Here is a 24,121-nt window from a genome sequence, read left to right on the forward strand (position 1 = left end):
AAATTAAGGTCGAAAAATCATATGAGCTTCATATATGTAAGCACTGCACATAATCATCCAACAACGCCACATAATGCGCCCACAGATTTAAAAAAATGATTACTGTATTTTCACTCGTTTTAAAAGTGAAAATAACATCATCACTTCAGTTGGAGTATAGAGATTATTTTCATCGTTTGAGAACTAATACTGATGTATGTATACCACAACCGTATCATGTTCCAAAATGAGACCTCAAGTATCACACAAAACTTTAAATATAACAGATTATAAACACCTCAAAACCACCCAACACTTCAAATATAATGGACTGAACTTTCAAAAGGAAATAAAATTTTGGGTGGTTGAAATATAAATGTTATGTTGAGGTGGCAAAAAAATTATACTTAAAGTTTTGGGTGGTTGGTATGTAAAAATCCCTGCTGCTCTTTTTAAATGTATCACAGGAGCTCGCAGCCATGCTCACAACTTTACTAGCAAAACATTAGAGCAATGGTCTCAGTCCCGTAAGCATGACAGTATATTATCATAGAAAGAAAGAAATACCACGGAGATTTTTATTGAGCTCTTCTTTCATAGTTAAAACATAGAAAACAGGAACTTGGATAATAGCCATGCAGAAGTGCTTACCAGAGAAAAAGTTCTCCCTTTCCGGGAGATTGTTGCAATTTTGGGACGTAGGTGGCCAGAGACCAGACATCAGACACCGGCTTGTAAATCCAGGCCAGTTTAAACGCAAGAAATCAATTTTCAGATTAGAAAACTTGCGTGGGACAAAATAGAAAGTAGTAAATTTTACACGTTGCGTTTATTAAATTCGGGAACATCGATCTCCAAATTTGAAAAAAAAAATGGTTTTTTTTTATATGTAAGAGCATGCAGAAACAATTTTTTAGCTCTACGATTTTGCGAAAAGAGTGATAAATCAAAGTCGGAGTGTAGAAAATAGATGCGAAACACTGACCTTTTTATTCGAAATGAAGGGGGAAAATAGCTCTGATGGAGTCGAGTAGGCGAAGAAATCGTAGGAATACGCTCGCCGAGGCCGTGTTTGATTCTCTGAGGTATCTGATTTTCAACAAAGATGAATTGTTAATTCCCTTTAATACCCTTTCCAGTTGCCGTTGGGTGGATGAAAAAAGGGTATTTTCATAAAATGGCAAAGCCCGGGGGTAAACCAGAAAAAAGACAGCCTCATCCACTTCTGGTTCTCGGTTCCCTCAGTCCCCAATAATACTCTGTGCACGTCAGCCGCCCAGAGCGTACCAGACAGCGGCTAAGGCAAAGTGGAGCTTGCAAGTTCACTCCTTTAGTGGCGCCGCGTCCGTTCTTCCGGTGAAGTAGAGATGATCAGTGCTGGATGCTTCGCCTGCGCCAATTCCATCCTCATCTCTCCTCCTACAAAATATTCTATTGCTTCCCCATACTTTCTTCCTATTCCCGACTACAAGGTTTCCTTCCAAAACCACAGCCTGCATAAACCCTTATCTGCTTCCAGCCCTAATTCAAATGTACAATCTTTCCGAGTTAATGTAAGTTTTCCTTCTCTTTCTGATTATATATATATATATATATATATATATATCCTTTGGTTTGTAATTTCCGAGATTTCATTTGCCGTTTCTACGCCAAGGCGAGCAAGAGGCTTGTTTTTCTTTCTAGTAAAATACAAGTGGCCATGAAGATAAAGGAGGAAATAATCCTGATTATTTTATTGGCGATTTGGCATGCGATGAAAGATGAGTTTCATTTTATAGCGGCGCGTAAAATTGGGAAAATCCTAAAAATGGATGTGTAAATGGAAATTAGGTGGTCTATTTTCCGCTAAGGCAGTCTGTATCTTGCATTGAAAGTACATTTTCTTTTTTTGGATTATCCATGTAACTCTAATCTTTGTGTGTACCTCTTACAGGCAGCGGGTTTTAACCCAAGCACAAAACCAAATAGCATTGTTTGCAGCGACTGTGATGGAAATGGTGAGCTAATTATCAAACTGCTTCTTTATGTTTGTAGCTTGAAACTGACAGTTGGAAATTACTACTTAATATAAATGTTGGGCACTAAAATGATGCAAAGTGTTTGAAAGAATTTGGAAGTGAGTCAATTCATCGGCGTTGTTGTGACTTGTTTCTGATGGAAAGAATTTGGAATTGATTCAAAACCAGGTGGTTTTATTATGACCTGTGCCTAGTTTGGAATTATTCCTGCTTTTTCTTGGATGAAATCTTGACATATTTGGCATATTAATTATTTTCCCTACTTTTGGTTTAATCTTGAAAACATTAGGATTATAGTTAACGCCCACTTTTAAATAATAACAAAAATGACAACCTCAGCACCTTCTCCCAATCACTTCAACAACAACGAGGGAGAGGTCATCAATGGCAAAAATCCATGAAATCTGAAAGTTTCACTGCAAAGCTAGTTTTCTTCCTCTAGATTTGCTCAAGTCATCTCAAAAACCATGAATCCATGATCACCAAGCCCATATTCTCTTTTCTAGCTTGACTCACAGTGGATCTACTCCATCTCCCTCACTTTCTCCAATTTCCATCATTTCTCAATCTCTGGCTACCATCCAACCTAGATCACAAGAACTTGCCTGCCCACCTCAAGCTGCCTCTACCCGATTCATCTATATCAGCCAACGTCCATGCTAGTCACAGTTAAATCCGACCGTTCCTCCTCTCTCCTCATGTCCACCAAGATCTATTAACTTCATTAACAAAGTGCTAGATTAGGTAAATAATGATATTTAGATGTTATTTATGTAAATTCTAATATTTTGGGTGCATGTGTTTAAATCCCCCTTGGTTTATTTCTTCCATTTGCACATGCCATTTTTTCATCTACTAGAATAGGTAATAGATACATTACCTATGAATACATAACTTTTTCTCTCTTCATTTTCTATATGGTACTATAGCATGGAATTCTTACATTGTCTCTTCAATATTGACCTCTCTTCGAGCAGACTTTACCATGTCCAATCCACATCCGAATCTAGTATGACCAATCCACCAACGACCATTGAATTATCAGGCTCTAGCACTATTTCTCTCTTTGTGCAAATCATCAACATAAAATTGAATGTAACATGTTACTTCATTGCTCTGTACGGCCAAGATTTGAATCAATTCAATGATCATGAGTGGAAATTAATTGTGGATTGAAATCACAAAAGAAAGATGGTGGAAGATTACCACCTCGTAGTGTTGTCTTTGTTGAAGCAAGGGGAAAGAAAGTTGCACAAACGTTATGATTTGAAACAAGGAAGCAGTTGTACTCAGACAAATACAAATCAAGTTCTGAAAATTGAAGGTTTAGAATTGTTGATGTTGTTTCTCACCCAATATGGGAAAAAGGCCAAATAATAATTTTAAAATTACTGAAAGTTTTGATGATTGTGGAAAATGTTACTTTATTTTTTAATAAAACTTTGAAAAACATAATGGAATTCTAATCAGAAATAGTAGGCCAAAGTGATTCTAGAATTTCAATAACCCAAAAGACATTACAAAATAATGAATAATTAAGAATCATGAATGGGTAATTAAATTTTATAATCAAGCCATTCAAAGTAAATTTGTTTACAAAGAATATTTTTTTTATATAATGAATAATTAATGATAATTAGCACTATTATCTCTAGGCTAATTTAGTTGATTAAGTGGATTCATGTAAAGTAATTGCTATTTATGGTGATTTAGCCGCATAACAAGTACACATACATACGGGACTAGGATTGAGCGAGTTTAAGGCTCGATTTGGCTACAGCTTCGAGTCCAAACAGTGAAAAATGAGAGAGGATGATTGAGCTAGTGAGTGAGAGTGTCAATGGTGAGCACTGGCAATGAATTGAGCGAGCAACATTGGATGGGGGAAACAACTGTAGATTCACTTGTGATTGAGCTGTTCAAAGTGACCACAGTGTGAGGGGGAAAAAAAACCATTACCCCAATCTCCGCAAATAAATGTATCATGGCCAGAGGTGGTTTTTAGATATGTAATGCTTCCAAAATTGTCTGCTCATGCATAAACTTCTACTTGAATGCGTCGCTATTTTTAAAATAATATACCTTTATTAAGTTTTAGATACCTTAAGATTTCATATGTTGTTTCAAAATGATTCTACCTTGGTGAATGCATGAATTGAATTGATCTGCTCCTAACAAATGTTATGATATGATGAGTATGAGATAATTTGAAAAGTCATCCAATGTGTCTTTGGTATTGGTCAACATTGACCGGATCACTAATTCTAGCAAGTAGCTTTACATTTGATTGTTTGTTATAGGTGGTATGGTCAGCTTGGCTCTGATAACACCTATCATCTTTTACAACTTCCCAAATTATTAGAACCACATCCAAGGGGATTGTTTAAGATTCATATTTTGATTTGTGAAAACTCTATCTTCATCAAGCTTCTACTTAAGCCTTTGAGTTGTGCTCAGCTAGACTTCTAAATATTTATTTAAAAGACATGCCTTATATACAATTGATATAGGGGCCAATTGTAATTCGTGTCTTAGGACAATACAATCTTTATAAAGTTTATATTGACAAATAGAGCAAAGGTTTTTTAACCGTCAATTTATTCAATTTTGAAGGTTTGCATAAAATCTTTTTGCTACAAGTCTATTGTTATCCCTCTCTATGCTACCATCAGCCTTGCACTATGCTTTAAATTCCCATTTGCATCCTACAACATTTTTGTCTTTAGACTTATTTACTAACTCATATGTACCATTCTTTTCCATAGCATTTATTTATTTAATTACTGCTAATCTCTAGTTTGGATCATCCAAGGCTTCCTTAATAGTTCTAGGTGCAAACATGGTGATGTTTTTGAAGTAAATGCTTTATGCAACTTGAAGAATATCTCATAATATAAATATTTTGCAAGAGAATCTAATATATTGAATTGACCTGTTTCTAGAAGTTTAGATTGAGTTTATGGTAGAATGGATTGAAGTCTTTATCTATTTTTGAAGTCCTCTATGTAACTTGAAGCTCAGATATAGGAATAGGTTATTTTTTTGCATGTATTTTTTTCTTATGTTCCCGATTCATTACTATTTGGAAATTTGGCTAGGATATCTTTCATTTTCTATATATTGAACATTTTCTTGCTTTGAAGAAAAGTGTGGAGATGAGAGAATGAGTTTGGTTAGGGATTTGGCATACGTGTCAATGACATAAAATGGTGTGCGCGGTGACCCATGAAACTGTGTGGCATATCCTCAACGTCCTTTGCATGGCATGGTACGGCGCACCAAAATGGTGTGCGCCATTTGTGTCATACATGGGCAATGATGCGTGACATATCGCTCCCATGACACATATTAAATTGATTTTCAAGATTTATTATGAAAAAAATAAAGAGAAATTTATGTTTGTACAATTCAATTCTTACATATTTGCATAGATGTTATGTAAACTTTAATATTTATATAGCACTCAAATTTTTGACATCACAAAAAAATATCACTAATACTTTTTTTTTTTAAATAAAACTCACCTTTTCATGAATATATTTTGATGTGATTAAGCAATAAAATTTGTTATATGTAAATATTAAATTTAAGGTGTTGAATATATAAATATATAAGAATTGTGTGGTATGCATGTTAATTTCACTATATATATATCACTATATATATATATATCACACACACACACACACACACACCCACACGCACGCGCACGCGCACACACAAATAAACATACATGCATAGATGTATTACTTGTATACATATATGGAACCCACAATAGTGAGCTTCACTCGTTTGATCAAAATGATGATGAAGTTCATATAAGGTTATATGATGTTGAAGAAAAAAACCAGACTTTTTTTTGACTTGGAATGATGATGATAATGGCTTAGATGATTAATTTAATTGCTTATCAAAATATTAAATTTGTAAAAAAAATTATATTATTTTGAATATTAAACGATTAATGTATTGAACACTTGAATTTAAATATTATTTCTATTATTTTTATTATCATGTTTTTTTATCTTGTAATTTAGTATTATTTATTTTTTTAATATTTTTAAAATATTTTAAGTCATTTAAAATAACGCACGCCATGATATGTGTTATGTGGCATGACTTCCCGGAACTTCTATGCTAAAAAAATTTGAAATATAATTTTGAAAATAAGCCTAATGTGAAACAATACTTTTTATTACAAATATGGTGGTAATCTTGGGGCACTCCATGCATCACTACAAATAAGTAAAAGGTTTTAGCGGCATAATAGGGTTTTGTAAGGAAAGTGGCACAATAACTCAATAGATTAATGAAACCTTTCATATTTAAAGATAGAAAATATGAAAAATTCAAATAATGAAACAGATATTCAAGATATGGAAACCTGGATGCCATAGTTTAAAATGTCAAAGCATTATTCGTTATTTAGAATAGTTTTACTTGGTAACACTACCATAGCGATTTTGTTGTCAAATAGACATTTTCAAAATGCAAAACGAATGTATATGTGAAAGGGTTAGTTTAGCTCCAGTGGCAAACAATATTAGAGAGAATTGTCTTAGATGGCTTTGTCACATTAAAAGTCGCACCATCTGATGATCCGGTTAGGAGAGTAGTTGTTTTAAAATTTAACTTATGTTAAGAAAGGTAGAGACATACATAAAAGGACTCTGGCATATTGTATAAAAAATGATCTTAATTTATTAGAGTTAAATGAAAATATAACACTTAATAAGTCACGATGGAGAAAAAGGATTCATGTAGCCAACCCACTTAGTGGGATAAAGGCTTGTTTTTGTTATTGTTGTTGTAGTATTGACCATCAATCATCCTAGCGTTATGTATCCTCCTCGATTTTATCCTTCTCGATTTTTAGTCCTAAAACTCATAATGATACCCTATATTCTCTAAAGGACCAAAATTTCTTTTTTAAGTTTATGTTTGATATCAACCATATTGATTTTATTGAATTAGCATCACTATTCCTATAACATCGAGCATGTCTCATTAATTTTATGCTAAAGAGTTTAACGATTCCTGAATCAAATAGGTCGGCAATATTTAAATAAGTCTTCTAAATTATTGATCCACTTTAAATATTCTTTAATGTCTTATTATTTGTCAATTCTTGGAATATAATTTTATACTTAATTTTCATATTCTTGTTGCATAGAATAATAGCTTGGCTAAGTACTATTCATTCATAAGTATATTTTAAGTTCATAATTGTTGAATTTGAATCTGTCTCATGAATCATACGTATGGAATAGAGCATACTACAGGAGAGAGAGAGAGGGAGAAAGAGATTGCACAGTAATGAACAGTAGAATGAGTGAACTGTATAACCTTTTATTCATGAAATGTTCCCCTATTTATTGACAAATGGGGTATAACATATGAAGTTACATTTATGCCCCTACTTAATTAGGGGTTGTATAGGCTAAGTATTTTACCCCTATGGGCTTAGTGTCTCATTGCTCTTTGGCTCGGTCGGTTGGACTAAATAGGGCTTTGATGAGTTTTGCAGGTCGGTTGGATGCGACGATGTCGCCGCTCAAATAAATTTATACTACTGGTCGGCTCGCTGATCGTGGGTCGATGGAACTGATATGGTCTGTTGAATTATGATGATCAATAAGCATAGTCTGGTCGTCGTCCTTGATCGATCCTCCATCCCCACCAGGGAGCTTCTGTCGACAAGATGAAGATAGACCTTCAGGCTAAGAGGGTGACTTCCCGTAATCCAATAGATAGCTTTCCCTTAAACTAGAAGATTCTGCCAGAATGGTTGAGACATGTTATATGCACTTGATATCATTGGGAGAGACGGTCGAATGATTCTGACATGACAATCTTGGGGGATCGATTCTCCCTAGGATTGATTTCGCCGTAATGATAAATTTGAGTGACTTTTTACCTATCGTCTGAATGAGCCGCTCGGGCTGATAGTACTTCGACTGCTCGTGCGGTTTTATGTGGCCTCGGTTTCGTTGTGTCATATTGGGTATTTGGTTTGCCAATCAATTTTTTGTTGGGCCCTCTTGAGTTTATGGTCTTTTCTCTTGGACCATAAGATCTTCTCGAGATTCGTGCTGACAACTCCTTGTCTACAATAATGCAATTAGGGTGATGCAATGGTTGAAGATGGTACAAAAAATAATTAGGGTTTACAGATCAAATATTGCTTAATGCACACAATTTATTTTCTTATATGTTAACTTAAAAAATACAATAAAGTAAAAAAACAGTAATGATAAAATAATAAATTAAAAAAACCAACGAGAAATTACACAAAATACTAGTTACTGAGCTTTGCTATAGAACAAAGCCAGGAAGGAAACCAGTCGTCTGAGTCCAACCATGTTAAAATATCGAATTTTAACTATAGCAGGAAATATCGCATGTAGAAGGAACTTGGTAGCATCCGAGCGCACAAGGCAGCTGAAACTAAGGAAGGAGAGGGTAACACAGGGAAGGAGATAAGAGGTGCAGATAATTGGGGAAAATATTTATTGGACATGGTTTTAATCTATGTAGCGCTATCTCTGTATTATCTTTTGCTGAAGCCGGAAAGTTGTTTTGGAAAATAGATGAGCTCATTGTTACTGCAGACCTCGGCAGATTACTCTCTTGCTAAATCTTTGAAGTGCTAAAAGGTTGATGTTCCTAAAACTAAAATTTTACAGGTGCAGTATTATGCAAGCAATGCAAAGGAAGTGGAGTAAACTCTGTTGATCACTTCAATGGCCAATTTAAGGCTGGAGAATTATGCTGGCTTTGCAGGTACACCATTTGATCGACCAAAATAAGTGCATTGAATCTTCCAAATTTTCTTTTAGATGCATATATAATTTTTCGATTGAAATTTGTATGTGTATAGCTTATTCTATTAGTGAGGCCGTAGAGGTTTCTTTTTTGTTCAGTCATTATCTGTTTTTTTTTTTTTTTTTTGTTCAGTCATTATCTGTCATTATCTGTTTTTTTTTTTTTATTATTGCAGGGGGAAACGGGATATCTTATGCGGTAACTGCAATGGTGCTGGCTTTATTGGTGGCTTTATGAGCACATTTGATGATTAGAACGTTAACTATAAATGTGCCATTGGTTTGGTTAATGTGTGATGGAATACTTCACCTGAAACTCACATGTTCTACTTCTTATATAGAATATTTCTATTTTCTCAGCTAAAGGTCCTGTCTTTAATTATGTTCTGCAAGTTGTTATGGTAAAAATGTCAAGTATAGAACTTAATCCTATTAAAACCAGGCGTCCATAGTTTGAAAAAAAGGCTTATTCAGCGTTTTTTTTTTTTTGGCTTTGAAATAAAACCCGTGGCATAGATCAGATGAGAAATGATCTGATATTCTTATACTGTGATTGATGTTTTGGTAATTGATTCTTAGGAACTACAGGAGCTTTTTAGTGAGCCTTTAGCTCCCATTACTTGTTCTACATGCAAATAAGAATGCATAACTAATGCAGACAACAAAAGTTTAGTGTTTATGTATAATTTAATTTTTAATTATTTGATGTAAAACTAAACTAAAAACCTTATGTGTCTTAACAAACTCGTCATTCTGTCATTTTATTTGTGATGGATAACAAATTAACCTTCCATTGTTCATTCAGTAGGAAATTACTTGCAGAACTCTTGGTATTAGTGTTATAGATATGCAATCAGTAACTTAATCTTAACTTGAAGGTCAAGATCAACCAAACTATCAACAGTAATTCGCATATTCTCATACTTCGACTCATATTTAGCTCATATGAAACTGCAGGGAGCAAGCAAATCCTACAATGAATTCCTTCAAAAAACTATTTTAGGGGAATGTTATATCTTCAGAAAAAATATTACATCAGTACCACGCACGTAGAGGAACGTGCGTACCCAATGAAATCACGCCACGATATCCCGCGCGACGCAGAAAAAAAACGGCGCAGTAACACGGTGAATATTCCTCCCCGTGTTATTCATGTGTTATTGTGTGTTATTCATGTGTTATTGTATCATGAGAATAGTCCTGGTGTTATAATAACACAATAACACATGAATAACACTTAAATAACACACAATAACACAAGAATAACATGGGAGAAAATATTCCCCCGTGTTACTGCGCCGTTTTTTTCTCTGTCGGGAATATTTCCCGTGTTATTCAAGTGTTATTGTGTGTTATTCATGTGTTATTGTATTCTGAAAATATTCTTGATGTTATAATAACACAATAACGATACAATAACACATGAATAACACACAATAACACAAGAATAACACGAGAGAGAATATTCCCCCGTGTTACTGCGCCGTTTTTTTCTCTGTCGGGAATATTTCCCGTGTTATTCAAGTGTTATTGTGTGTTATTCATGTGTTATTGTATTCTGAAAATATTCTTGATGTTATAATAACACAATAACACATCAATAACACATGAATAACACACAATAACTCATGAATAACGTGCAATAACACATGCATAACACACGCGGGAATATTCCCCGTGTTACTGCGCCGTTTTTTTTGCTCTACCGCGCGAGATGTCGTGGCATGTTTTGATTGGCTACGCACTTTATTTTTACGTGCGTAGTACTGATGTAATATTTCTTCTATATCTTCATTCCCTATTTGATAAGATTTATTTATTGAGGCAGCTACATATATAACAATCAAATTTTGGCTATTTTAATCAACACCTTTCTATTTCTATTTTTCAAATTCGTACCTAAATATTAAAATTCATAATAAAACTTTAACCCAAAATTTTCACTGTTAACGGTTTGAACTTAGCACACATAATTGATTGTTTAAAAATAATAATAATAATAATATTTTGAGTGATATGTCTATAATTTTCTCTCTTTATTTGCGATCACAAATCTGAATGCTAAACAAAAATCAATAGAAACATATCATATTTTCACGTAGGGAGAGTGCTCGAATTCGGCATCTTTGAATTCTTTGTTTTGTGTCCAAGCACATAATTAAAACATCCTCGCATTGCATATTTTTTTTAAAGAAGCTCATATGATTTGGATCCCGTATACCACAAGTTGATGGCGGACTATCAGTTATGCCAAAGCTTATTCTTATGATGCCAAATGAAGGACATGCAAGCAACTGAATCTGATAATTATTAACGTTACGTATAACTCATGAAAATTTGGCATCACAAATCCAAATCTATAGTGTAGGATATATGCCAGAAAACGTATATTAAACATTATACAGAATACATTTATTCGTTGTCTTAGCCAGAGAAATTATTCATCATGATGAATGTATGACATTCATATATCATTTAAGGCTGATCAGAGAACTCCAAGCAAGAAAGGTCGGAATTTGAATTCCTTCAAAATCCTCCTCCCCCGAACAACATCACATAAAAACATGATAGATACAGTAAGAAGAAGAGAAGTCACTCATCATGTGAAGCTGTCACCGCTTCGCTGGTAGCAGTGGTTGTGGTGGCATTCGTGTTGATGCGCCTGCAGTTGTTGAAGCCATACCAAACTCCAGAGGGGATGGGAGAGCCATAGTAGAAGGTAAGATAGCGGCCATAATAGGGATCATAGACCTCCACCCATTCAGGGATCCAGCCATCGGGGCCGTCTCGCCATAAGTAGAGATAGCAAATGCCGTAGCCACATGGCCCCGCTATGTCGTAAGTGTCGGTGGAGCACCGCTCAAATGTTCTACTTCCTGGATCATCCAGGCGCGGTGCATACACCTGAAATACAGACAACATATGCATCGTTCTCAAATGTTATGTTAGGGCTGTCAAAAAAACTTGTTGTTCGCGAACAGCTCATATTCGGCTCGTTCGTTAAGTAAATGAGCCGAACACGAACAAGTTTTTAAAGCTCGAATTATAAACAAGCTGAACACGAACAACTCTTTGTTCGCTCGTGTTCGGCTCGTTTTAGCTCGAAATTAAAAAATATATATAATTATTTATATAATAATATATTACATACATTATTTATATAATAATATTTTATATATATTTATATCTATGTTTATATCATAACATGTCGTGCGGTAATGTGGTTAGTGTCTTCTTTTGTATATATTTTATCAAGGTTCGAATCCCACACTTTACATTTATTTTTTCAATTTAATTTTTACGAGCCAATTTCGAGCCGAACACAAACACGAATATTTAAATCGAGCAGAACATGAAAACACTGTTTATGAGTCGATTTCAAACACGAGCTATTTTGAACGAGCCGAACACAAGTCAAGCCTGAGCTCGCTCAAGCTCGGCTTGTTCACAGCCCTATGTTCTGTATCATATCCCTCTATTGTTTTTCAACAACATTCATAGAGAAAGAAAAACCTTAATGACAGGTATTGTAATTGGGATTGATGTTCCATTGATTGTTGTTATGGTGCTGCTATATTAATAAGTAGAGACCCAATTGCTTTAATCAGACTAGAAGCGTGTTAAGCGAATTAGTAATGGATCATTTGACTACAATAAAGCTTGCGTCGCAGCTAGTGGTTTTTCCCAAAAGCATGGAATTGACTATGTAAATCAACCCCTTCCACCATATATTAGGATATAGGAGGAGCTTCATGCACTAAGATCACCATTTTTATATAAAATTTATCATGAGGATAATTTCAATCCCACTGCCACACAAATTATTATAAAATTGTTTATCGTTTAATAGTAATAAAATATTTCATTTTTACCGCCACATTAGTGAAAAAGAAGTTGAGAAGGCTTTCAAGAAATATCGGACCTGATGATATCCCAAGTGAAGTGTTGAAATATTTAGGAGATTTGGGAGTTTCTTGGCTTACTAAACTCTTTAATATTATTTTAAAACTAAAAAATTAATATTATTTTAAAACTAAAAAGATGCTCGAGGAGTGGAGGAAGAGTATTTTGGTCCCCATTTTTAAGAATAAAGGCGATGCACAAAAGTATGCAAATTATAGCAGAATTAAGTTGATGTGTCGTATTTAAAAATTATGGGAGAGGGTAATTGAACATAGGTTAAGACATATTACAAAGATTTTTTATAATCAGTTTAGATTTATGTCGAACAGATCTACTATGGAAGCTATATATTTATTGAGAAGTTTGATGGAGAAGTACACAGAAAATAAGGAGGATCTACATATGATTTTATTGATTTAAAAACAACTTATGATAAGGTTCCAAGAGAAATCCTTAAGAGAAAAACAACTTATGATAAGGTTCCAAGAGAAATCCTTTGGAGAGTTCTAGAGAAGAAAGTTGTTGATATGACTTATATTCAAGTCATTAAAGATATGTGTTCGAACATTGTTACTTGTGTTCGAACAGAAGGGGGATTGACCAAATATTTTTCTATTTCAGTTGGATTACATCAGAGATCGGCTTTAAGCCCATATATTTTTCCTTTAGTTATTGATGTTTTTACTGGACATTTATAGGAGGAAGTACCTTAGTGTATGCTTTTCACTGATGATATCATTCTTGTGGATAAGTCTAGAGAAAGAGCTCAGGAAAAACTTGAATTATGTAGGTTTACATTGGAGTCTAAAGACCTTCCTTTGAGTAGAACTAAATCTGAATACATGGAATATAATTTCAACAGTAGTAACTCTAGTGACAGAATTGTAACTATGGATGATTAAATTATTAAAAGGTGTGAACGCTTTAAATATCTTGGGTCTATTGTTCAAAGTGATGGTGATATAGAGTGAAAAGTGATGGTGATATAGATGGGGATGTTATTAGTAGAAATCAAGTTGGTTGGTTGAAGTGGAGGAATGCTTCGGGAATATTGTGTCATAGAAAAGTACCACTCAGACTGAATGGAAAATTTTATAAAATGGTGGTGAGAACTACGATGCTCTATGACACAAAATGTTGGCCTTTAAAAGAGAAACATAAAATTAAGTTAAGTGTTGCCAAGATGAGAATGCTTACGTGGTTGAGTGGCCTTATGCTTAGAGACAAAATGTGAAATGAATATATTTGTGATAGGGTTGGTGTAGCTCCTATGGTGGACAAAATTAGAGAGGGTCATCATAGATGGTTTGGTCACATTAAGTGTCGACGATTTAATAATCCGATTAGGAGATTTAGATGTTTTAGATTTGACTTATGTTAAGAAAGGCAGAGATAAACCTAGAAAGACTTGGGCATATTAAGACTTGGGCATAGAGATAAACCTAGAAAGACTTGGGCATATTGTATAAAAATGATCTTAATATATTAGAATTAAATGAAAATATGACATTCAATAGGACGCGATGGAGAAAAGGATTCATGTAGCCGACCCCACTTAGTGGGATTAAGGCTTGCTGTTGTTGTTGTGTTGTTTGTATCATTTTGGCTACTATAAAAGAATGAAATTATTGAGGTTATTTGTCTTTTATGTGGATGATTTGATTATAATTGGTAATTATATTGATGAGATAAATAACGTTCATAGCCAACTATTTATTTGCTTTGAGCTGAAGGATCTTAGCAAGTAAAGTATTTTATTGCCATATAAATTTTGAAATGAACAATGATCATTTGTTTGTCATAGAAAATATTTAGTCAAGGATGTACGGATTGTTCACTAATAGATAAATGAATAATCTTCTGGAGACTAATTTGAAGTTAATTCGTGTTCAATTAGGAGATCAGTTGATTTGTTGGAAAGATGCAGTTGATTTGTTGGGAAGATGCATGGAAGGTAAATTGAAAAGATTGAACAGCTAGCGAGAGTTTCAATAGGATTGGCATGTTTCCGAAAGAAATCTAAGAATTTCCTCTATTCCATAGTGCAAGAATTTCATGATATGGTAAATAAACTAAAGATTTTGTGCCCTCTCAGTTCTAGTTCTATATATAAAAGAGAGGTTTATGTTTTGTCCCTAAACATTAAAATAGCTTGTGTTGTTGGCTTCTCTGTCAGCTAAAAATAATTCAAAATGAATTATTGAAAGAGACGTTATTTCTGTGTGGATCTTATTCACTTGATTGAGGTGTTATGGTATGGAGCCTGAACACCATAAGGCAACAGCAGCAGGCAGCACCAGGATTGCAAGACCGAAGGCTTCGCGCTTTAGCCAAGCTTTGAGCACCTCATGCGCCCAAACCGGGCACCCTTGCTCATGCGCCCAACAGGTCACCCCTGCTCCCAACTAGGCGCCCCTGCGCCATACTGGGCAGCCTTGCACCCAGGTAGGGCACTTATGCATCCACCTCTCGGGTTCGCGAGTTCCAGGCATTTTTTCTTCCCGAGTAGCTGGCGCTAAGGCGCCCAATTTCAGGCGCTAAGGCGCCCAATTTCAGGCGCTTATGTGCCCAATGATTGGTTGATGATTCGATTTAAGGAGCTTATTTCGAGCGGCGAATGTAGCAGTACCTGTGTGTGAGTTTTTCGACAAGTTCCTGGTGAAGGAGAGAAGAGTCGAAGAGGAAAATTTTGCATGTATTTCTTCGTCGGGTCGAGAGGGAGAAATTAGAGCGAGGTCTTGTAGGTTTCCTTGATTGTTAAGAGGAAATCTGAGTATATTCTCAGTAAAACTTTTTGGATTCATAGTGAAACTTTTTTATGATATGACTTCGTGGTTTTTTCCCGTTCTCGAATTTTTCCACGTTAAATCCTTATGTGTTTTTTTGGATTGTCTTCGTTTTGCTTCAGTTCATTTTTTTGTTATGGGTTTCTCGAGTCTGTGTGATCCTATTACGTGATGTGGTTTATTTTCTAATTGAACCTAAGCCACAGTAAAGTTGAAGGGGGTTGATTATTTTAATTATTTAACAAAAAGCAATATCATAATGGGTCGATTCAAGTGGGAGCAATGGCCGAGAAAACAATGTTTAAAGTGAAGAAATTCAATGATATGGCTTCGCATTCTGGATAATGCAAGTAGAGGATTTGCTAATTAGAAAAATTATATTTGTCACTACAAGAGATCATCAAGAAACCTGAATCTATGACTATGGAGGAATGAGAAGTGTTGGATTAAACGACACGAGGTTTGATATGGTTGTCTCTTCCCTCGTCCGTTTCATTCAACATTGTAAATGAGCAGCACTGACTAAGATGTGTGAAAAATCTTCTGGTTCAAATAAGATTTTCCTGTTAAAGAGGTTATTCAACATGAAGATGGTGCAAGACAGTTCAGTAGCAGAACATCTGAATAATTTCAATGCTGTAACGAGCCAGTTGTGTTCTGTGGGGATCAAGTTTGATGATAAAGCTAGAGCACTGGTGATACTATCTTCATTGTCGAATAGTTGGGATGATTTTAGTACGGCGGCGAGTAATTCTTTAGGGAATACGAAGTTGAACTTCGATGGCTTCGTGGATTTGATGTTGAATGAAGAAGTTCACAGAAAAGCAACGAATGGTAACTCTTCAAGTTCTGCGTTGAATTTTTATAACAGAGGAATGATTCTGGACAGAAATACAGGCAAAGGTAGATCCAAGTCCAGGAGAAGAAATTCCAAGTTAAATAAAGGAAATGACAGATGAGAATATTGGAACTGCGAAAGAAAATGACATTTCAAGAAGAATTGCAAAACACTAAGAAAAGTTGTGGGAGGACAAAAAAAGAATCTCTCTATAAATGTCTCCACTAGTAACATTCAGACTAACTCCCTGGTGTTATCCCTAGTTAGTACTGACTCTTGGATAGTAGATTTAGGTGTCTTTTTTCATGCGTGCCCCAATAAAGAGGTATTCAAAAACTATACTCAAAGCAACCAAGGAAAACTTTATCTGGGAGATAACAAGGCCTGCAGTAACGTAGAAAAGAGTAATCAGGTTGCCAAATGGAACAGCCTGGAAGCTTACTGAAGTTGGACATATTGCAAGTTTGAAGAGAAATATCATTTCTGTGAGCCAGGTAGCAAAGTCAGAACACATGACTACTTTCACAGGTAATTCATGAAAGGTAAATAAGGGGGTACTGGTGATGGCTCGGGGTAAGATTGAAGACACTCTTTACCTGATCAATGAAATGACTGATTTCTTTAATGTGGTTGGAACTAGGGTGAATGCAGGTCTGTGGCACCGTAGGCTTAGCCATATGAGCGAGAAAGATATGGAGTTCCTACTTTCTAAAAATAAGTTTCAGGATTTGAAATCAGTTAATTTGGATTTATCTGAAGACTGTATATTTGGTAAGCAGAAGCAATTCTCTTACTTTAAAAGTGGGTCGGAGATGAAGTCAAAGAAACTGGAGTTATTGTATACTAACATATGGGGAAAAATCCTACTTTAGTTCAGTCCATTGAGGGTTCCCACTATTTTGTCATGTTTTTATTAATGATCACAAGCAATGTATGGGTTTATTTGTTAAAGTAAGAATATGATATATTTGAAGTCATTAAGAAGTGGAAGGTTATGTTAGAAAATGAAATATATTTAAAGCTGAAGTGTCTTAAATCAGATAATGGGGGTGGGTACTGTGCTCACAATTCAGGATTTATGTGCTACAGAGAGGGTCAGGCATGATTTCACTTTCCCAATGACACTACAGCAGAATGTTGTGGCTGAGAGCATGAATAGAACTATCACAAAACGTGCTAGGAGCATGAGGCTGCATGTATGCTTGCCAAAAAAGTTTTGGTGGAAGCAATAAACACTGCAATTTATCTGATTAACAGTGGTCCATCAGTACCTTCGGAGGAAGGCTTTCATAAAGAAGCCTGGATTGACAAAAAGATAAACATATCTCATTTAAGAGTATTTGAGTGTTCTGATATGTGCATGTTGATGCAGGTTCCAGGAGCAAGCTTGACTCAAAATCTGTCAAGTGCACCTTCAATGGATATGGCTCAAATAAATTTGGGTACAAGTTCTGGGATTATCATATCAGAAATTTAAAACGAGTGGGGTGTTACTTTCAATGAAATAGAGATGTACAAGGACAAGTAGGCTGTCAATTTGGCTCGTTGTTTGCGAACAGCTCGTGTTCGGCTCGTCCGTTAAGTCTAACGAGCCGAACACGAACAAATTTTTAAGCTCGAAATGTAAACTAGCCGAACACGAACAAAAGTTTGTTCGCTCGTGTTCGGCTCGAATTGGCTCGAAAATAAATATATATAAATATACATAATACATATTCATAAAATTAAATATTATAAATTATAATTAATTAATTTTTTTAAAAAAGAAATTATCATATTTTAAAAAAAATTTCCTATAAATTATAATATATAAAAAAATATTAAGAATATTATATTACTCTTACTTATATACTATTATATATTTATAAAATATAAATTACATGTTTACTATAATATATAATAAACTGTACCCAAATAAACCCTAACAGCGCTCCCAATCTCATTCTCGTCTCCCGTCCGGTCGTCTCCTCTCAAATTCGCGATCGCGAGTTGCCGTCTGCCTTTCCCTCATTCTCCTCTGAAAATCGCGAAAGGCTTTTTGGTGCGAGAGCTTAGGGTTCGCCGTTCATGTTCGTCTGCTAATTTCTAGTTCTATTTCTCCTCGGATAGTAAGCGTTGGCTCGACTGCTCGGTTTTCTTGCTTGGTTGCTTGGTTACTTACTGAGGTGTTAGATTTGAGTATCTTTTCTCTATTGTTTCATATTTATCTTTGGATTCACCTCTTAGCTTAAATTTTCTGAAATTTCTTTTAGATTTACTTAGATTTTTTGAGTGAAACCTAATTTTTTAGGGTTTTGGCAGTGAAATCTCACATATTGCATTTAGATCTGGTTTTTTATGGATGAGATCTGATATAAGGGTTGTTGAAAATTAAAAAAAAAACTGATCTTTACTTCTCCTTCTCGTTAGTGTTGGCTCAATCAATTGGTCTTCTTGTTTGGTTGCTCAATATTCTTGGACGGCTGCTTGTTTGGATGCTTAGGTATGCCTCTTGTCCTAATGCAATGTTAAACTTAAAAGAATCAGTATATTACTTTCTCTACATCAATAGTTGAGAGGGAACAAAACCACTTCTTGAGAAGGAAATGATAGTTTATGGAAAATTAAAAGGATATTTTTTTCTTGTTATTACTCGAATACAGTCTTAGTTGTGAGAGTTTCTAGTGATGCTGAACACAAAATAATGATAGTGTTACTATTTTCTGAAGTTATGATGCATAACTGATAGTGATGTACTCAATGAAACTTATATACTTGTGACGTTGCCATGGCTGAGATTGTCTAGCTCCATATGAATGGGAGAAGAAGCTCACTAGAGCAAGAACTGCTCTAAAAAGAAGAAGAAGAAGATACAGGGTGAGAGGTAGAATCAGCAATTTACTTCATATATTTTGGATACAATTAAAGGACCATACAAAACTGGTGGTACAACCGTATGATATGCATAAAGCAATGTTACCCATATAATGACATAACTGATTCTGATATTACCAAGAACAAAAACTGTCATACATGTACATGAACTATTTTATTGATGTCATGTCATTCATAAATAAACACAGCTTTCAATGATATAAGTTCCAAGTGTACATGTTGATTTTTTTTTCTATATAATGAGTTATGTGTAGGTTTAAGAGTGATTTATGGTGCTATTATTGCAGTATTTGGTTTCAACAAAAGGCGCGAGGAAACGGAGGAGCATATGCTGTTCTTTTGAATGTTAATACTTTGATTTGCCATTGTCTAGTAGCAAACAGTCAATTTTCTCCATTTTGTTACATCTATGTCTTCACTTTTTAACTTTTTAACCTTGGGCAGCTCTTTCATTTGGTTGTGATATGATTAGGGCTGTCAATTTGGCTCATTGTTCGTGAACAGCTCATGTTCGGCTCGTTAAGTAGCTCATGTTCGGCTCGTTCGTTAAGCCTAACGAGCCGAACACGAACAAGAGTTTGTTCGCTCGCGTTCGGCTCGAAATGACTCGAAAAAAAAATTATATAACTTTTTATATAACAATATATTACATATATTATTTATATAATAATATATTATATATATTTATGTCTAAGTTTAAATCATAACACCTTATGTGGCAATGTGGTTAGTGTCTTCTTTTGTATATATTTGATCCAAGTTCGAATATCACACTTTACATATATTTTTCTCAATTTTAGTTTAACGAGCCAATTTCGAGCCGAACACGAACACGATTATTTAAATCGAGCCGAACACGAACACACTGTTCATGAGCCAATTTTGAACATGAGCTATTTCGAACGAGCCGAACACGAGCCAAGCCTGAGCTCGCTCAAGCTCGGCTCGTTTACAGCCCTAGATATGATGTTATTACTAGCTATTATTTGAATCATGTTTATGCATTTTTGACTTGGTGTTATGTCTACAGTGATATTAATTATGAGTTTTTGATTTCATTTACAGTGCAAATATGTCTGAACTTGATCTTTCACAATCTGAATCATCTAGCAATAAGTTGATAGCTATACCAGAAGCTCATAATAGCAACGAAAATGTCAATCTTACTTCGCAAGGTATAAAGCCAGAAGAAGTTCCTCATGTTGTCATAGATAATAACATTGAAGAAGTCGCTACTAAGAATGGTAGGAAAAGAAAGTCTACAGTGTGGGAGCATTTTGTGGAGGCTACATTTCCAATTAAGGGGGTCGCAACTTCTTTTTGGCAATGCAAATGTTGACGATCGAAATTTCATAAATCTAAAACAAGAATCACTTCTCAACTTCTACGTCATGTTAGAGAATGTGTACAAATCAAAATTAAAAGTAAGAAAAACGATGATCTTTTTGAAAAAAGATAAAAAATGCTAAATTTTATGTCACTTGAACTTGGTGCAGATATTGAGATCTCAGTATTTCATGATCAAAAAACCTACGATCTTTCATGATCGTATTTCATGATCAAAAAACCTACGATCAACATAAGGTTAGAGAGATCATTTCTAAAATGATTATAGTGCATGAGTATCCGTTTAATATTGTTGAACATACATAGTTTAATATTCTTTTGAAATCCTTGAATCTTAATTATGAGAAAGTTTCAAGGAATACAATAAAAAATGATTGTATGAAGATTTTTTAGTTTGAGAAAGAGAAGTTAAAAAAACAATTTAGGGATATTCATAGGTTTTCATTAAGATCTGATTGTTGGACTTCAAATCAAACAATCGGCTATATGTATCTAACTACTCACTATATTGATCATTTTTTTGAAGATTCAAAAACGAATCATCAATTTCATTGAATTGGATCCACCTCATGCTGGTACATTCATTTGTGATGCAATTTCTCATTGTTTGTTAGATTGGAAGATACAAGATAAAGTATCTACTATCACTTTAGACAATGCTAGTAATAATGATGTTGTTGCTAGCTTGTTTCATTCAAATTTTATGACAAGAGGGAAACTACATTTTAAGGGGCATTTTTTTCATGTTCATTGTTGTGCGCATAGTTTAAATATTATGGTATAAGTTAGCTTAAAAGAGATTCAAGACATCATTTATAATATCTGAGAGACTATCAAATATATAAAGAAATTGCCGGCAAGGTTGCATAAGTTCGTTGACATAGTCAAACAATTAGGGATATCAACAACAAAGGGTTTGTGCACTGATGTTCCAACAAGATGGAATTCAACATTCTTAATGCTTGAATCTGCTCTTATTTTTCGTAATGTGTTCACTCACTTTGCTGATCAAGATAATAATTTCAGTTGGTTGTCTTCAGATTCAGATTGGGAAAGATATGATAAAATCAGAAAATTTCTTGCTATTTTTAATAATGTGACAAAAATGATTTCAGGTTCTTCCTACCCCACTTCAAATATTTTTCTACCCGCTGTGATGCATATAAAGAAATTATTACTAGATAAGTCATCTTCTTCTAATGAGTTCAACAGAAACATGACTTTAGCAATGAAAGATAAATTTGATAAATATTGGGGTGAATGTAATCTCTTAATGCCTATTGCAGCTGTTTTAGACCCTCGCTTGAAAATTAAGTTTATACAGTTTAGTTTTGCAAATACATATACATCTATTAAGTCAGACTCTAAAATTCAACAAGTTGAAGAAGTTTCGTGGAAAATTTATAATACTTACGCAAGTGATATTGCAAGTTCCAGTTCTACAAGTGACAATGTTTCATCAAAATTGTCAAGTGATTCCGTTAATCCAGAAAGTTTTCATTGCATGCTCGCATTTATTGATTTTGTTGTTTCATCTGGTTCTACTCAACCATCAAAATCAGATCCACAAGTCTATCTAGATGAGGGTCTTTACTTGCCAAATCAAAATGACAAATTTGATATTCTAGAGTGGTGTAAGTTAAACACTCACAAATATCTTTGCTTGTCCAAAATGGCTAGAGATATACTATCAATCACAATAACAACAGTTGTTTTGGAATCAACATTTAGTACCGGTGGAAGAGTTCTTAGTGATTATAGAAGTTCGCTCTCGATAAATACGGTGAATGCATTAATATGCACTTCTAGTTGGATTAGATCTTCCACAAGTAGTTTTAAAACTCCTTTGATAATTTTCTCTCAACAATTAGTTTTTATCACTTATTTTTCCTCAACAATTAGTCTCAACAATTAGTCTATGTTTTCTTATTCCTACATAAGAAGACTATTCATAGGCTTAAAAATCTCTCAAAAATTAGTTTTTAGCATATGTTAACCTTTTAATTTTATGTTCTTCTCATTTTATTTTTTATATATCTTTTGTTCCAGCAAGAATTAATGGAAGAGGAACACCTTCAGGTGACTTTACCATAGTAGATTGATGGAGGAACAACTTCAAACACGTCTTCTAGTTGAGTTTTGGGCAAGCTAAACTTTATGTTTTGTTGATGGAATTATACTTTATACTTTGTTGATGAAATTATACTTTATGCTGAACTTTATGCTGAACTTTATGCTTACTGTGAGCTTTGAGCAATATGATATTTTTTTGTCATGAGTTCTAAGATATAATGTTAATCTAGCATACGGTGTGGACATCTTGTTTGAATAAGCCTACAATTTTCATATTTTCCTTAAGTTGATCATATATTCTAACCATTTTTAGCTTCTAACAATATATTCAGTCCTCAACTCATCTCTTCTTTACTTTCTCCTACTCAGATGTTGTTCTTAAAGGATGGTTACCTTGGACATCTCTCTATTTGCATGCTAGATATGATTCATATCTATATTAAAATGACATGTACGTGACTGATGCGGATCATCAAATGCTATGTAGTATAAATCATGTGGAGAAGAAGTTTTTCTTATTTAAAATGATGTCTTAGATGATTATTCTTACTCTTAGTTTTGGAAGACAACACAAGTTTGCAACCATTTTAAAATAAGAATATGAAATGATGTCTTAGATGATTATTCTTACTCTTAATTTTGGAAGGCAACGCAAGTTTGCAATCATTTTAAGATAAGAATATGAAATGATGTCTTAGATGATTATTCTTACTCTTAATTTTGGAAGGCAACGCAAGTTTGCAACCATTTTAATTCATCTTTAAGGTCCTCAATCTACTTTCACTAACATTTGTTGCCAGAAAATGAGACGATGGGTCAGCAAATCTTGAAAAGTTAAGGTCTAAACTACAAAGGATTATTCTGTTGGCTATCACTGGAGTATAACCTCTAATCACATGTGTGCTTTATATTTGTTACAGGGAGGATGGTCATACAATTCAATCCATTAACCATGACGTTTCAAAATGTAAATTACTACATTGATGCACCAAAGGTACTCTTAAGCTTTCATCATTTCTTCTACAGTGCCTCCTATTTTTCATTCAATCACTGTTGTTGGCACAAGCTTGCAAATTTATTGGAGAAAATGTGATTGAAACAGTTATATTTGAAGTTTGAGCAATGATCTACCACGTGCCATGAATCAAGCTAGGTCTTTTCCATGAATTTGCTAGTAAATTTTCTAAATCTACCACGTGCCATATATAGTAACCTAATACAAATGACATCTAAATCTGCATTCTTTGAATGCTATACCATAGGCCTTGGAGTATGTTTTATTCCTTACCATAATGCTAATTTTCAATTGTATGTTTCTCATAATGCAGGATGTTTATTTGAGTAGTTGATAGTGTAAAAAATTGTCAAAGGTCTTGCATCTTTTTTTACAGGCGCTTGACCTAATTCGTGGTAAGAACTTTCTGATGCTGATGGATTCTGGTTTGGAGGGGCATTTCTCAAAAGATGATGGAACTGAGA

At 34.3% G+C, this 24,121-nt stretch overlaps 2 protein-coding genes across 2 annotated transcripts in view; one reads left to right on the top strand and one right to left on the bottom strand.

Moving 5' to 3' along the window:
- Nucleotides 1-1,225: 1,225 nt before the first annotated feature.
- LOC110033108 lies at nucleotides 1,226-9,313 on the top strand. Its single transcript, XM_020736979.1, has 4 exons — nucleotides 1,226-1,532; nucleotides 1,913-1,976; nucleotides 8,684-8,780; nucleotides 8,998-9,313. The coding sequence occupies exons 1-4, from the start codon at nucleotides 1,347-1,349 to the stop codon at nucleotides 9,074-9,076; spliced, it is 426 nt and encodes a 141-aa protein (XP_020592638.1). The 5' UTR covers nucleotides 1,226-1,346; the 3' UTR covers nucleotides 9,077-9,313.
- Nucleotides 9,314-11,113: 1,800 nt separating this feature from the next.
- The window catches only part of LOC110033121 (embryo-specific protein ATS3A-like), an 18,660-nt gene continuing 5,652 nt past the window's right edge, over nucleotides 11,114-24,121 (bottom strand). The window contains exon 3 of the mRNA XM_020736991.1: nucleotides 11,114-11,725. Within this exon, the coding sequence (XP_020592650.1) occupies nucleotides 11,414-11,725 (312 nt within the window). The 3' untranslated portion in view covers nucleotides 11,114-11,413. The remainder of the gene's footprint in view (nucleotides 11,726-24,121) is intronic.

The sequence above is a fragment of the Phalaenopsis equestris genome, unplaced genomic scaffold (genome assembly GCF_001263595.1).
Source record: "Phalaenopsis equestris unplaced genomic scaffold, ASM126359v1 Scaffold001093, whole genome shotgun sequence".
Classification (NCBI taxonomy): Eukaryota; Viridiplantae; Streptophyta; class Magnoliopsida; order Asparagales; family Orchidaceae; genus Phalaenopsis; species Phalaenopsis equestris.